Genomic DNA, 16,759 nt, shown 5'->3' with positions numbered 1-16,759 from the left:
CTTGCGAAGAGTCGACTCTGATGGTACCTTTTGTTTGCAGTACTTTTGCAAGAAATTCTTGAAAGTCCTGTTTTCGATTTTCGCCCAAGGGATGTTAGCAGCGACTAATGCTTCGCACAGGTCAGCGCTGAATTCACTTTTTTTTCCTTGAGCAATACTTTCAGCCAGGAACGATTGTCTTGATGTCGACGGCTGGTTGCGCAGAGCATTGGCTTGATGCAGTGCTGTTCTTTCATGCTGCTGCAAGTGGAACTTTTTTTCACAGGGTACCTGCGCGAAGAAAACAGTAACGAAAACTAAGATATTGCGTAAGGCACGTGAAACGTTGCTAGTGTACTTTTGCTTTTAGTCATGTAGAGTTGTAAACCTGACAATAGCTGGACATCGGAGCAGTCCAGGCAGCCGCTGGGCGGAATCGCTACTAAAACCACTGCATTTTTTTCGCAGCCGGAATCTTCAGCGGCACAGCCTTTGAAAAGTCATGGCCCCTTCATCGTAGCATCGCAAACGTGCCGGCGGCAGAGAAATCGGCATCCGAGCGACGACAGCGCCTGCGCAGCCAGAGAGACACGGACGTCACGGCATGAACGGCTACATAAGGGCTTGCTGACCAGGAAGGGCCATCACATCGGAGCAGTCCAGGCAGCCGCTGGGCGGAATCGCTACTAAAACCACTGCATTTTTTTCGCAGCCGGAATCTTCAGCGGCACAGCCTTTGAACAGTCATGGCCCCTTCATCGTAGCATCGCAAACGTGCCGGCGGCAGAGAAATCGGCATCCGAGCGACGACAGCGCCTGCGCAGCCAGAGAGACACGGACGTCACGGCATGAACGGCTACATAAGGGCTTGCTGACCAGGAAGGGCCATCACATCGGAGCAGTCCAGGCAGCCGCTGGGCGGAATCGCTACTAAAACCACTGCATTTTTTTCGCAGGTACGTGCAAAGGCTATCGCAGCCATTAAGTTATACATTGGCTACTGGACTGCTCCAAGTGTGTGCTAGAAATGGGCGACAGACAACCCTCCACGATTAAAGAGCTTTGTAAGGCACTCGCGGACATGGCTGAGAAGTTTCAAAAAGGTCAGGGCGAATTAAAAGCAGATCTTACTAAGGTTTTTGAAACTGAACTTGGCGCTGTGAAAAAAGGCATGGATTTCATCAACAAGATGTTTGAGGAATTCAAAACCGAAATTACAGACGTCAGGAAAGAACTTGCTGATGCTAGGGCAGAACAGCAGGCGGTGAGGATAGAAACCAGCCGCCTCATGAAAGAGCTGAACGAAACGAAGAAGGAGCTCATTGATCTGCAGCAATACAGCCGCCGGGAAAACCTGGAGATAAAGGGAATACCGGAAGTTCAGAATGAGGATCTTCTGGCCACAACTACAGCCATCTCCGCCTGTCTCAAGGTTCCGGTCAAAGAATCGGATATTGATGTTGTTCATCGTGTGCCTACCAAAGATAAAACTAAATCCAACATCATTGTCAAATTTACATCACGTACAGCAAGGGACAAAATACTAAAGGAAGCAAAAAAATTACGGTTGAACACATCCAACTTGGGTCTCCCTGGAACAGAACCAATATATATAAATGAGCATCTCTGTCCTGCAAAAAAGATTCTTCTAGGGTGTGCTCTGAAGGCGAAACGCGATAAAAATTGGAAGTTCACGTGGGTGGCAGATGGAAAAATCCTGATGCGCAGAACGGATAACTCCAGGGCCGTTCACATTTCATGCATGGATGATCTTGCTCAAGTGGTATAAGAACCATTCAACTGATACGAAGTGAAAGTCGGAATATGGCTTACACCACAGCTCAAATTGAACATATGCGACTTGAGCATGGTTATCTGACCGTTTTGCACTGTAACGTACGTAGCATACGAAAGAATTTGGACACGTTGATTGCTTATGTGTCTAAATTTACGTTCAGCTTCGATATAATCGCGGTTACGGAAACTTGGCTTAGAGAGGGCGAGACAGCAGAAATTCCCGGTTACTATATGCATTCCCAACCTAGAAAATGTTCGGCACGTGGAGGGGGCGTAGCGCTGTTTCTAAGACGGAATGTAGATAGCTACTATCTCAACGAATGCACGTTTACTAAAGACGCAATTGAATCCCTTTTTGTTCGCATCAAAGGCGGTATCACTGTCGGTGTTATCTACCGTCCTCCAAACTCAAGCAAAAGTGATTTCATTTCGGCCATGGAAAGTATTTTGTTATCTACTACAACATCGAATGATTCTTTAATTATTTGTGGTGATTTTAATATTGATTTGTCAAAGGATGATTGCCCCGATTATACATATTTGCTACCTTCATTTCACGTCCAAAATGTTATCGCAGAACCTACACGAATAACCAATAACTCGGCCACTTTAATTGATCACATACTATGCAACATTGATATGAATGTATCTGCTGGTGTATGGGATGTTGCTATCGCTGACCACTGCCCAACGTTTGTGTTTTTGCCCCCAAAATACCAGAATTCCGTGTCTGATGTTCCCGTGAAACGGAAAACTCGAGTAGATTATGATCTCGTAAGAACGTTACTGAATTCTGTCTCTTTTGAAGACATGTATGATGAGGACGTACAGATTGAATGTGAAACCTTTGTGCAAAGCATTACAAGGGCAATTGAACAATCAACGCGTCAGTGTTCCCGACATAATTACCAACAAGCAATTTGTCCTTGGTTGAGTACTGCTATACTTGATGTGCTCAAAAAAAAGGATTCATATTACCGAAGATGGAAGAATAATAAAACAAATGACTACTACCATAGTCAATTTAAGTATTACCGGAATAAGTCGGTCGCAATGATGAGGAAGTCAAAAAAACAATATTACACAGATCTTATCGCTCGTCAAGGGGGTGATAATAGGAAGGTCTGGAGAATTGTAAATGATGTTATCGGAACGAGCCGGAAAGATACTGTTGTACCCGACAACCCCTCTACTGATGTCTGTAATTATTTCAATGCCTATTTCACCAACATAGGTAAAATTGCTAGCAACGGACCTATCGCAGACGAAGCTGAAGATTTTCCAACGACCAATAATGTTTTCAATATTAATACAGTAACGCAGGGAGATATAATAAATATCGTAAACCAGCTATCGGAGAATAAAGCTGTCGGTTATGACGCAATACAAGCGAAAGTAGTGAAACAAAACATTGACATTCTGTCGGTTCCCCTTCATCATATAATTAATCATGCAATTAACTCCGGTTCTTATCCAAATGTACTTAAAATTGCACGAGTTGTTCCAGTTTATAAGACTGGAGATCCCAACAATCCAAATAGTTACAGACCAATATCTGTGTTAAGCGTAATTAATACCATTTTCGAGAAATTAATATCTATACAGCTTAAAAAATATCTCCAGGAAAATCACGTAATTTGCCCGCAGCAGCATGGGTTTGTTCCCAACAGGACTACGTCCTCGGCCGTTGTAACACTTGCTCAAGTTATAAATAGCGCTCTTCACAAAAATCAGTTGGCAATAGGAGTATTTTTGGACATTAAGAAAGCTTTTGACTCGGTTAATCATTCAATTCTAATAAATAAACTGGAAAAATATGGTATAATTGGCAACTCCCTTAAATTCTTTGCGAGCTATCTTTCATCTAGAAAACAGAAAGTGGTAATCGATAATCACCATTCTTCATACAGTGACTTAACATGTGGTGTTCCGCAAGGATCAGTTTTAGGTCCTATTTTATTTTCCTTGTATGTAAATGATCTTCCACTCGCAATACAGAACTCCAATATACTAATGTATGCGGATGACACCGCAATTGTATTTTGCGGTGATTCTCTATCTGAAATGCAAGATACCATACTAGCTGAAATGGACAGTATCTACTCATGGTTTTTGAAAAGTAAGTTAACCATAAACACCGACAAAACTAAATGTGTCATCTTTCACTCGAGGAGAAAAGTAATTGATAATAGTTCTTTTAGTGTGTATATAAACGACAAACCAATTGAGAATGTAACTTCCTTCAAATATCTGGGTGTTGTCTTTGATTCACACCTACATTGGAAAGAACAAATACAAAAGGTGTGTAAAAAACTTGCGTTTAGTTGTTTCACGTTAACCAAAGCGCGGTCTTTCTTCCCATGTAGTATGTTACGATCTTTATACTTCACTTTATTTCAGTGCCACATTATTTATTGTACGGAAGCCTGGGGGCTTACCTATGAAACACATTTTACGCCGTTATATCGATTACAACGACGAGCACTAAGAATAATATCATTTTCTGCATTCAACCGTCCTGTCAATACAATTTTTAAGGAATTTCGTGTACTTTCTTTTTCAACTATTCGGGAATACAAAATATCTCTTTTAGTAAACACAATTATAAACCATAACTTTCCTGTACCCTTAGCACGTTTTTCTATCCCTGTTCGGAGCACTAGGCAAGCATCCAACGCCAACTTCAACTTGCCAATGTGTCATAACGTTTATGGCGAAAGGCTTATTGAATTCTACGGTGCCAAAGTGTGGAACGATGTACCTATTCAAGTGAAAACTGCGAGGAACTTCAAATTGTCTTGCAAGATGTTTTATTTGGATAAACAGAATGTAGTTTAATGATGCGATTGTGATTATGGTGGATGTTTATACTGTTTTGTGTTTCATTTATTCTTTGCCTGTTTTGTTCATTTTCTTTATCTTCGAAACTTGGTGGATACCTGCGACTCATTTGTATGTGTATTTTTGTATTGGACCGGAAACTAGCCTCCTGGCTATCGGTCCAAATAGTCTGTAAACCTTTTTCCTGTCTTGTGATAATAAAGCTCTTGATTGATTGATTGATTGAAGGAATGGCGAAGTTGGCCAGCTGCGCAATAGCAGGTAACCGTTTTTAAAATCATGATGCTTATACAACAATCCGACCAACACTGTGCCGGAAATTTTCAATAAGGAAGCCAGTTCCCGAATTAGGTTGCAAACATTGCACAACAATGAATAGCAGTTACCGTAAAAAGTTCTTAAAACGCACATTATTGGCAAGTTCTGAGCATTCAGAATAAATTTAGCGTAAGCACTGTTGGAGGCGTCACGTTTACGGTTGGTCCAGTGTTCACTTCAAGTGCATGATATCGTTAATTAAGATCAAGTGGAAAGTATTGTATTCTCACCTGCTTTCCGCAGGGTTGGCAGAATACTGTTTTTCCGTCGACGGTGTAGCACTGCGATCCACTGGTCCATTGCCGGATAAGGACACTTTTCGGCGTCTTAATCTTCGGCATTCGTCGGCAGGCTTCGGACGGATTACGGAGAGAGCAGAAACGCCAACTACGCTGACGTGCTGGCTGTAGTGATAGGGTCAATAGGTTTTCTCTTAATCTTGCCACAAGCTAGCCTCGCGCTGCCTCTCTAGGGCACGCTCTAGTCTCGCCCGCGTGCAATCTGCGCTGCAATATTCTCGACACCAAACAAATCCGACCTTTTTTTTTGGGGGGGGGGGGGGAGGGATTCGCGAGCAATTTGTAATTGTTTTGCATTGTTTAGAAAGGCTTTTCAAAATCCCGTCCGAGGTAAATAAGTGGGAAAGGGTTCAGATTTATTTGCAATTTTTTAAGCAGAAGGAAAGGCGTGAAAGTCAATGTTGCGCATCTTGCCGAGAGAGTAGCTGTGCTTTCCCGCAGTACCGTCCTGGCCTTGAGAGGTAGGGCTTCCATTGGCCGGCTCCCTCGCAGGCTGGCGCTTGCGCGCTATCGTTGGGGGCGCTAGCAGACGACGCGCCGACGGAACCCGCAAGAATCTTTTTATGCCGCTAGCATTCAATAAAAACCCTTAAAAATGCTAAATACAACGTTTTCAATTGCTCTCTTGTTTTCTTCCAAACAAGCCAGTGCGAACCCATTTCCAACGCCAGCGCGCCTCGTCATTTTCATTACTTCATACCCCCATTCACAAACATACTGTTTTCTATACTCGCTGCACGCCGACTGGTTGGGGGACAACGCGTACTCTTTATTTTCACCTTGCATGCCTTGCAGACTAAATTCGACGAGACCATTCCTCAAAACACGTGTTCTCCTGTCTGTGACAAAACAATTTATGCCACTGTTAGCACTGTATTATTGCGCGAACAATATATAGGGCATTTCGGGTAATATTTCCGTCGCTACGCGTCACTCTGTCAAACAGCCAGCGACATAAACCCAAAAACGGTAAAGTGAGATAGCGCTTAGAGATCGCCGGCTGCGTGAGTGACGAGAGCGACGGTGCTAAGAATACTTTAACAGGAGTGCGACTGAGCGGCAGCTGCCTCTGCAGACGTGCCCGTCAGTCACGGGGAGTCTCGGCGGGTCTCTGTGACTCCTGCCACTGATTTCCCGCGTTGTATAATTATCGAGCACGCAGCCAGTTTAGGGTGGCAAACGAGGAAGAAATGAAAAATACTGCGGCTAATGGCGATACTGGCAGACTACAAAAGGAAAGACAGGCAGCCAAAGCCGCTGCTAGAGCGAGAAAACGAGACCGCTGAGATTATTAGAACGCTAAGCATGGTTGGCATAGTGTAGGAAGAAGATGATGATATTTTTGTGGTTATACGCTTTACTGAGTGGGGTGAAAGAAACTCTGCGTGGCGGATGTCTGAAGAGAAAGGAATGAGCATCGGGCGAGGCCTCAAGTTAGCAATGGAGAGAGACAAGATGCTCATGCATTCCCATCAGTCCAACAATAGATTTCCTTTTTTTCCATCGAGATATACGACTGATTGAGGCAAAGTCTGTACTCGACAGCACAAAAAAGGCATTTATAGGCGCTTAAAAGCTTGTATAGGCACGAACCTCAAAATAGGCACGTATAGGCACAATCAACTATTGCTTAAAATGTTCCCCTTCCTTTAGTTCATGCTTATATGTTAAATAGGCTCGATACGGACTGGAATAAAAAATAGGCATTTTGCCTAAAGTTCCGGTCTCTACTCATGAGTACTGATTGAGTACTCATGAGTGCAGAATGAGTAGTACTCATGAGTGCAGAATGAGTAGTACTCGTGAGTGCAGAATGAGTAGTACTCATGAGTAGTACTCATGAGCAGTAGTACTCATTGAGTACTCATGAGTACGATTACAAATGAGTATTTGATGAGTGAGTACGAGTGATTTTGTGAAAAGACGAACTTTTTGAGTCTGAGTTTGATTGAGTACAACGTAAATAAAAAAAAATGTGTTTGAGTTTGAGTGAGTTCTTTCTGTTTTGCCGACCTATGCATATAATGCGAAGGCAAGATAACCGCTGGTCATTAAGGGTAACAGAGTGGATCCCTAGAGAAGGCAACCGTTGCAGGGGGCGGCAGAAAGTTAGATGGGCAGATGAGATCAAGAAGTTTGCGGGGATAAATTGGTCACAGTTGGCACAGGACCGAGGTAATTGGAGAATAATGGGAGAGGCCTTTGCCCTTCAGTGGGCGTAGATAGGCTGGTGATGATGATGAATATTATATATATATATCTCTACCTATAAAGAGAAGTGCCCGACAGACTGACTCATCAACGCCCAGCCAAAACTGTTAGTTCTAGAGTCTTGAAAGTTTGAGAGTTTGTTCGCGTCAGTGAGTAGGTGCTCACTAAGGCGGGTTTTTCAGAAATTGCACTCCTAACCGCGTAAAAGGGCGAAACTCTGGTTTCGCGAATTCGTGATTTTCTCCGTCATCCATTCACATATCGAAGCACTTTTTGCTTTTATATGTAGCCCTTAAGAATATCTAAGAAGTAGTTTTTGGATTTCGCCCTAACCTACACTAGCGAGGTGAGTTCGCATTCCGCAAATAATATAAAATGGTGTTCCTAAAGATTCTCAAATAAATATTTCGCCGATTTTATTATCCAATTGTTTTTTGCTAGCATATGTTACTCATACAAATGCACATAACCAGTTATAAGGGTTTCGCTCTGCGACGCCGCTTAAAGGGCCAAATTGTTTTTTACAAATGACACGGCTGATGAACCAAAAAGGGCTAACAGGTTATGTACACGTCTAGCCAAACTGCTCTGTCAAACGGCTACAGATTTCAAGGGCTCATTCTGATTACGGTGTTGCAGGTCAGTATTGCTGAAAAATTTAAAAATTACACCGTGGGGAGAGTGGAAAATGGTAAAATAGTTTTTCAGATATTAATTTTTTTACCGCCCGCCATTGGAGATATGGAACTGGTTCTGGTTGAGATAGGCAACTTACTCACGTATCTCAACACTGTTCTACACCACGTTTCAATTACACCCTCCCAATAGAGGCAAGTAGGATTTCTGGAAAGGACTGTGTTGTTACATATTCGCAAATAACCACCCAGCCAGTTGATATCTATGATTCGTTTTTTCTTGAAAATGCTGCCCATTTTATTGCCCAAAAACTAATTTGAGGATTTTGTCTTAACATGCGGACAAAAAGGACAGCGAGATTTTTCAATTTGCATGCCTTTGCACGTAAAATCCACTTGAGTTTTCCCGCGTTCGCATAGCGCTCGCCATCTGTAGGCATCTTTTGCAACTACGCGCCTCCAGTAGGAGCCGGTGTCATCGCTACCTATAAAGAGAAGTGCCCGACTGACTGACTGACTGACTGACTGACTCATCAACGCCCAGCCAAAACTGTTAGGTCTAGAGTTTTGAAATTTCACGAGTTTATTTGCGTCATTGAGTAGGTGCTCGCTAAGGCGGGTTTTCCAGGAATTGTCCTCTTAACCGAAGAAAAGGGCGAAATTGTGGTTTCGCGAATTCGTGATTTTCTCGGTCACCCATTCACATATCCAAGCGCTTTTTGCTGATATTAGTAGCCCTTAAGAATACCTAAAAAGCAGTTTTTGGATTTCGCCCTAACCTACACCAGCGAGGTAATTCCGCATTCCGGAAATAAAATGGTGTTCCTAAAGATTCTCAAATAAATCTTTCACCGATTCAGTAATCCAACTGATTTTTGCTAGAATATGTTACTCATACAAAGGCAAAGAACCGCTTTTAAGGATTTCGCTCTGCAACGTTGCTAAAAGGGTCAAATTGTTTTTTACAAATGACACGGCTCATGAGCCAAAAAGGCCTGACAGGTTATGTACACGTCTAGCCAAACTGCTCTTTCAAACGGCCACACATTGCAAGGACACATTCTGGTTACTGTGTTGGAGGTCAATATTTCTGAAATTTTTAAAAATTCCACCATGGACAGAGTGAAAAGCGGTAAAATATATTTCAGATATTAATTTTTTTACCGGCCGCCATCTGAGATATCGAACTGGTTTTTGTTGTTATAGGCAACTTACTCACGTATCTGAACACTGTTATACATCATTTTCCAATGACACCCTCCCAAAAGAGGCAAGCGGGATTTAGGGAAAACACTGTGCTTTTACACTTTTTTAAATAACCACCCAGCCAGTTCATATCTCCCATTCGTTTTTTCTTGAAAATGCTGCCCATTTAATTGCCCAAACACCACTTTCAGGATTTTGTCCTAACATGCGGATAAGAAGACCAGCGAGATTTTTTATTCTGCATCCTTTTGGACGTAAAGTTCAGTTGGTTTTCCCGCGTTCGCTTAGCGGTCGCCATCTGTTGACACCTTCTGCAACTACGCGTCTCCCGCAGGATGGATCGCGCTGGAATTTGGTTGGAAAGTCGCAAGTTCGAATCCCCGAGGGTACATGTATTTTTTTTTGTAAGTTGATTTTTTCGTATGCTGCCAACCGGCCTCCTTCATGTTTTCCCAGCGCAATCTCCTGCCGAATTCAAGTTGTGTTTGCAACCTGGCGCTCTTCCATTTATCATATTAAGAGTGCACGCAAACCAAGCTCCTCCTTCTTCCATCCACTTTTCCAAACCTTGAGCTGTGGGAGAACCTGGTGACTAACAGCGATCTGGATGTCCAGACAATACTTCCTCCAGACTGAAGGCTGCCCACTCATCACATGGCTTTCTGAAATTGGGAACCACTCCCACTTCGCCGGCTCAATAAATCCTTTTTCACTCACTGACTCATTCGCTCAAACGCGCCATCTTGGTGCAATTTGTTTAGCGAGAGTTGGAGTAAAACACAAGTACCAGTCGTTTCACATTACCACGACGCGCCTGCAGTAGGAGCCTATGTACTGACAGCAGAGAGGCGCTCCCGAGTGTGTACCACTTCCTAATGAAGTAGCCTAATATGGCGACTGACAAATACCAGTTGCTGTCCTTAAAGGAGCCATGAAGAGAAAATACAACTTCGTTTAATTTAAAAGAACTAGGATTCAGTATCTCACTCAGCTCCATTACAGCCACAAAAGATGTTTTTTTAACGAAAAAAAAAAACCAGAAGTATTTAAAAACTTTCAAATTTTGCGCCACAGTGACGTGTTATGAGCACGAGTGACGTCATATGGGCCAGCAATAAAACATAATTTTCAGTGCGTTAACTGCACGTTAGCATTCAAGTGATGTGGTCAAATGGAACTAGAGGCCCCATTACAGACGTCCAGTCATGTGTCGGTGCGACAGGTCAGTTAGGCGGCCGCCAGTCGCACAAACAAGGTTCCGTGACGTCATAGAAAAGTTGCGGGAAATCGGCTAGGGGGTCGCGACTGCTTCACACGTTTTCTTTAATATCTCCGCTATTTGTTGGAAGATTGCGATGATATTGGTATCATTGTTATCGGGACTAAGCAGTCTTTCTAATAAACCCAACTTGTATTTTGTCTTCATGGCTCCTTTAATATATTGGCCCGCCCGGGCAGCGCCGGGTACTACCGCTAGTATATATATATATATATATATATATATATATATATATATATATATATATATATATATATATTGCCGCGAACCATACATTGGGTTTGTTTATTTGTGTTTTGCTTTTACCGACCGGCTGCGCCGGTCTGTGTTATCTCTGCGCCAAGGGAAGCGCGTGTTCCATTCTTTCTTTCTGTGCCGCATGTGTTATCTGTTGTGATAGGGAGAGCATTCCGATCTAACGTGAACAGCCCAGAATAATCTTCTTGGATCTACTATGTTCTCGATGCGAATCGACGTTTCGAGAACCACGCGCGCCAAAAGATAAAAAGCCTGCAGTGCGGACGCCGGGGCATTCGATTCGACGACACTCGCCTGTGCAAGTCACTTTGCTGACCGCTGCTTCGCCGCCTCTGTATTCTTTTGAGTTGTTAGGGGAGCACAAGTTCACTCCAATAAACGTGTTTCTCATTCAACACAACTGCATCGTCCTTGTCTTCGTGACATCTGGTGGGAGGTGCTGGGTACGCACCCTTCATGCCCACTACAACCTCGAAAAGCCGCCAAGCCAGTCCAACAAGAGCCAGCCCCCGCCTGCAAGATTTACCGCCCGAGTTCGGTTTGATGCCAGAAGGGCCCAAGAAAAGGAACGCTGCAACCAACACCATGGTGCAAGAAACAACGTCGCCAATCGTCCTGAAGCAGCCCCGGGAACCGCCATCGTTCCGAGGAGCCCCCGCAGAAGAACCAGAAGAATGGTTGGAGAAACTGGAGCGCGTCCGGAAATTCAACAGGTGGGACGACGCAGAAACGTTCCGGCACGTTTTCTTTTACTTGGAAGATTCGGCTCGCACTTGGTTCGAGAACCACGAGAGCTCCTTGACAAACTGGGCTCAGTTCAAAAGCGAGTTTACTAAGACCTTCACTACCGTCGTGCGGAAAGAAAGAGCCGCCCTTTTGTTGGAAACGCGCACGCAACACCTCAACGAAGGTGTCGTGATCTTCGTTGAGGAGATGAAGCAGCCATTTCGCCGCGCGGACCCCGAAATGACGGAAGAAAAGAAGTTGCGCTTCTTAATGCGCGGAGTGAAGGAAGAACTGTTTGCTGGACTTGTCCGAAATCCGCCCAAAACCGTCGCCGAATTCGTGACCGAAGCCAGCACCATTGAGAAAGCCCTCGAAATGCGTGCTAAGCAGTATGACCGCAACTTTGTTGGCGCGGCCAATGCGAACGACTTTGGCAGCACGCGGATCCCGGCCGACAGCCTAAGCGAGACTATCCGCGCAATAGTGAGAGAGGAGATGCGGAAACTTCTCCCAACGCCGCCGCAGCCCCAAGTCGCTTCCCTCACCGACGTGATTAGAGAAGAATTGCAACAAGCGTTGGGAACTTCTACGCCATCCGAGGTACCCCGAGAGCCACAAGCTATGACATACTCCGCGGCTGTTCGTCGACCCCGCCCTGCTCCAACACGCCGTCAAGAGGCCCCGTCGTACCGCCACCCACTGTCACCCGCCCGACCCCCGGTAGCCCGAAACCAGACGCCGAGGAAGACGGACGTATGGCGAACTCCCGATAACCGTCCTCTGTGCTACCACTGCGGAGAGGCCGACCACATTTACCGTCGCTGCCCATACAAGAGACTCGGACTGCGTGGTTTCTCCGTCGACGCACCTCGCCCTCTCCCTGGCCAACGACCACGTGAGATCGACGAGTATCTATCTGAAACCAGCCGTGGCCCAGCGCGTTTCAACCGTTCGCCGTCGCCCTACCCCTACCAATCGCCGAACCGCCGTAGCAACGCTGACTTCGCCCGTGGAAGGTCCCCCAGCCCACGCGGGGGAAACTAAAGGCGGCAACTTCTGGAGGTGAAGTTGCTCTACGGCGAAAAACTAGAAACCTTCCAACGACGCAAGGACGTGCTCAAGACAGTGATTCACGACATGCCCTCATCCCGACGACCCGACCTAACCCTGACGAGACTCCCGAACACGACGACCGCTACACGGCGCGACACGTACCCGACCTGACCGAGACGTCCGTTGAGAAGACGACGACAACGACGATGCACAGTGCACGACCATCAACACGTACAAGCAGAGATACGACGCCCCGACGAACCCGGAACTCGAGGACGACTGCATCTGACGTCAAGGTGTCCATCGACGGCTTTGACGTAGTCGCCCTCGTAGACACGGGAGCTGACTATTCGGTAATGAGCGGACCATTTGCGTCTAAACTGAAGAAAGTTATGACCAGATGGGACGGTCCGCACATACGCCCAGCAGGAGGCCACCTCGTGACGCCAAGTGGAACGTGCACATCGCGCGTCACCATAGACGGCACAACGTACCCTGCGGCGTTCGTCGTTCTGCCTAACTGCTCCCGCGACGTGATTCTCGGAATGGACTTTTTGACGGACAACGGCGCAATAATTGATCTGCAGACCAAGTCGATAACATTTTCCTCCAATCACTCCACGACGCCGCAGCCGTCGTTCTTCGGTGATCCGTGTTGCTGTAGCGTAATACTCCTTGAATCAGCTCCGCAGTAAATGCCGTTCCGCGGTCTGTGATTAGGACTTCCGCCGCTCTTCCGAGGGGGACTGCACAAGAAGTGGCGAAGTTCTTTATAAGCCAAGTTGTGCTGCGACATGGAGCCCCGGAAGTCCTAATCACAGACCGCGGAACGGCATTTACTGCGGAGCTGATGCAAGGAGTATTACGCTACAGCAACACGGATCACCGAAGAACGACGGCGTACCACCCCCAAACGAACGGACTAACAGAACGTCTGAACAAGACAATCGCAGATATGCTGTCAATGTACGTTGACGTTGAACATAAGACTTGGGACGAAGTGCTTCCGTATGTCACCTTTGCGTACAACACAGCTATCCAGGAGACGACACAGCTGACGCCGTTCGAGCTTGTCTACGGTAGAAGGCCGACTACGATGCTCGACGCCATGCTTCCGCACGTAGAAGACGACGACCTCAACGCCGACGTCCACGGATATCTTCAACGTGCGGAGGAGGCCCGCCAGCTCGCTCGAGTTCGTATAACGGACCAGCAGCTGGTGGATGCGGGCCGCTACAACCTCCGACGCCGAGACGCCGAGTACCAACCAGGGGATCGTGTGTGGGTTTGGACTCCCATACGACGACGCGGACTCAGTGAGAAGCTCCCGCGACGGTATTTCGGACCCTACCAGATTCTACGACGTGTTGGCCAACTTACCTACGAAGTGATCCCCGATGGTGACTCCGGCACATCACGACGACGCACGCGGCCTGAAGTCGTCCACGTGGTTCGCTTAAAACCTTTCTACGGACGATGACGAACTTTTATTTTCATTTGTTCGGACTGTCGCTTATGTTAGCATCGGGTCGATGCACTCTTAAAGGGGGGGGGGGTAATGCCGCGAACCATACATGTGGTTTGTTTATTTGTGTTTTGCTTTTATCGCCCGGCTGCGCCGGTCTGTGTTATGTCTGCGCCAAGGGAAGCGCGTGTTCCATTCTTTCTTTCTGTGCCGCATGTGTTATCTGTTGTGATAGGGAGAGCATTCCGATCTAACGTGAACAGCCCAGAATAATCTTCTTGGATCTACTATGTTCTCGATGCGAATCGACGTTTCGATGACCACGCGCGCCAAAAGATAAAAAGCCTGCAGTGCGGACGCCGGGGCATTCGATTCGACGACACTCGCCTGTGCAAGTCACTTTGCTGACCGCTGCTTCGCCGCCTCTGTATTCTTTTGAGTTGTTAGGGGAGCACAAGTTCGCTCCAATAAACGTGTTTCTCATTCAACACAACTGCATCGTCCTTGTCTTCGTGACAATATATATTAGCCTGTCGAACCGAAACGATACAGGTACGGAATCGGTTCAGAATCAGGTAAATTTATTTTGCTCCGGTTCAGCTCCACTTCGACTAATTCGATCCCCGAACCGGTTCGCGGACGAGATCAGAACTGAAATATTAGCAAGGGGCGAAAATCAGTTTTGTATACTTTAAATTCATCATTCATCATCATAAATTCATCAAAGTATTTTTGTCGTCATTCAAACTAGTTTTTTTTTTAAATGAGCTGCAATACTACTGTCAAATTTGAAAATCTAGGCCAGGTGTAACAGAAAATGTACCAGCCTATTTTCGCCACCCCTACTGTCGTCCTAGAGACTACACAAACCCACCGCCAAGAGACATGAGTGTGTTATTTATTGGTGCCCCTTCCTTTGTGTTATCGTACTGCTTCGATGCTAATAAGAACTTAAGACATTGCCCATTTTGCTTGAAGTACGTCCTTGTTACGTCACTGCTGATGCTGAGTGGCAGAAAATTTGAAAGTTTTTCCGGTGGTTTTCACCCCTTCTTATGAAACAACGTCCTTAATGACTCACGAAAGGGCGACCTTTTAAATAACGCAAGGTAGGGCTCCGTTTTCATGGTTCATTTAGGTTCCTTAATTGGCCAAACATGTAAGAAGACGCGGCGGAAGAATACCGCTGACCATGGGCTGCGGCCACTTCGTTATCGGGGTTACTTCGACAGTCAAGAGGGAATGCTGCCTGCATCCCCATTGCAAAACAATAAACAAAAAAAAACTTCCACGTATAGCGCGCAAACACACGCCCGCGCACACAACATGGCGTTCTATTCGCCTGTGAAGAGCAGCTTTACCTTTACAAGAGACTACCAAAAACGCCAGTGGAAATCAGCGAAACCATACGTACAGTGCCCAACGCTGAGCACACCTGTCAATTCGAAAGAACACAATCTCTAGGATTTCGAATAGACACGTATCTTCGCTAACCTTACCCGCCGCGGTGGATCAGTGGCTAAGATGTCGTGCTGCTAAGCCTAAAAACGCGGTTTCGATTCCCGGCAGCGGCGGCCGCTTTTCTGATAGAGACGAAACGCGAAAACGCCCGTGTGCTCGAGGTTTCGGCTCAAGGTAAAGATCCCCAGGTGGTCGAAATTCGTCCGGAGCCTTCCACTGCGGCGCGCCTCATAACGTGTGTAGCGTCGGCACGTTAAAGGAGCCATGAAGAGAAAACAAAAGTTTGTTTTATTCGAAAGATTAGGTGTTTCATAGTACCCCAAGCGCTTTCCCGGAAGCAAATGGTGCTTTATTCACTGAGAAATAAGGCAATTTAAGCCAAAATATTAAATCTCCCGCTAAAATTGAACATTCCGTGACGTGTACAATGGCGTCATAGAGCCGGTCCATGAAACAGATACTTAGTATGTCGACTCCACATAGCACCCACACGCGGGAGTCGATCGAGACGGCGGCCATTTTAAATAACCTCGCTATTTCGGCTCCCTGTGATAGGGTATGACTAGCGAAGCCTTTTTAGTACACGCCATAAAGGGAACACAGAATCTATAGTTCATACCACAAGCTGCATGCAGCACTGTGGAGGCTAGATTGCTCCCCAATAGAGCACCCACTGAGGGTGCCTAACTCACCGCAAAGGGAGTTTTCAAAGGGCCTTTCAGTCTCCCCTCTTCGCAGGTGGAACCGCAAGGCCCCGGCGCCTATTCTCGCTTTCCTTCATGGTGACTTATAAGTGCCCTCAGTGGGCGCTCTATTGGAGAACAATGTAGCTTCCACAGTGCTGCGTGCAGCTTGTGGTATGAACTATAGGTGAAGGGTACGAGAATATTTTGTTCCTCTTGAGTGTTGACAACGGTAATCCCTAAGAAAGAAAGGTGCACAAATGCGCACACTTCTATTTTAGCTCCACTGATCTCGAAAACAGCGCCTATTAAAATAAGCAGCACCGACCTTTTTTGCGCTTCCTGGCAAAACTTCACTTCGTCGAACAGTAAATACAGCCCGAGGATATGCAGAAATCCGCAGTTTCACGACACAACCAAACTTGTAACGGTTCCCCTCAGTCTGACCGACAGTTAATCTAGTACGTCCGGCGCATAACGCGAGCAATCGAGAAAACCGCTATTGAACACCACTAGTGGCGCTGCAAGCGGAAGAACAAAAACTAGCA

At 46.1% G+C, this 16,759-nt stretch overlaps 1 protein-coding gene across 1 annotated transcript; it reads left to right on the top strand.

Moving 5' to 3' along the window:
• The first annotated feature begins 778 nt into the window (after nt 1-778).
• On the top strand, nt 779-2,176 carry LOC144167405 (uncharacterized). The gene has a single exon (XM_077696677.1). The coding sequence runs from the start codon at nt 1,007-1,009 to the stop codon at nt 1,766-1,768; it is 762 nt and encodes a 253-aa protein (XP_077552803.1). The 5' UTR covers nt 779-1,006; the 3' UTR covers nt 1,769-2,176.
• Nucleotides 2,177-16,759: the final 14,583 nt, after the last annotated feature.

Source organism: Haemaphysalis longicornis, unplaced genomic scaffold (assembly GCF_048455015.1).
Source record: "Haemaphysalis longicornis isolate Haplotype H1 unplaced genomic scaffold, Haemaphysalis longicornis Haplotype H1 scaffold_2, whole genome shotgun sequence".
In the NCBI taxonomy this organism is placed as follows: Eukaryota; Metazoa; Arthropoda; class Arachnida; order Ixodida; family Ixodidae; genus Haemaphysalis; species Haemaphysalis longicornis.
Note: the sequence above shows the minus strand (reverse complement) of the source record. Positions and strands in the feature narration are given on the sequence as shown.

What these genes read in the sequence shown, in the direction of transcription:
- LOC144167405 (XM_077696677.1), top strand. Translation starts at nt 1,007, where the DNA reads ATGGGCGACAGACAACCCTCCACGATTAAAGAGCTTTGTAAGGCACTC.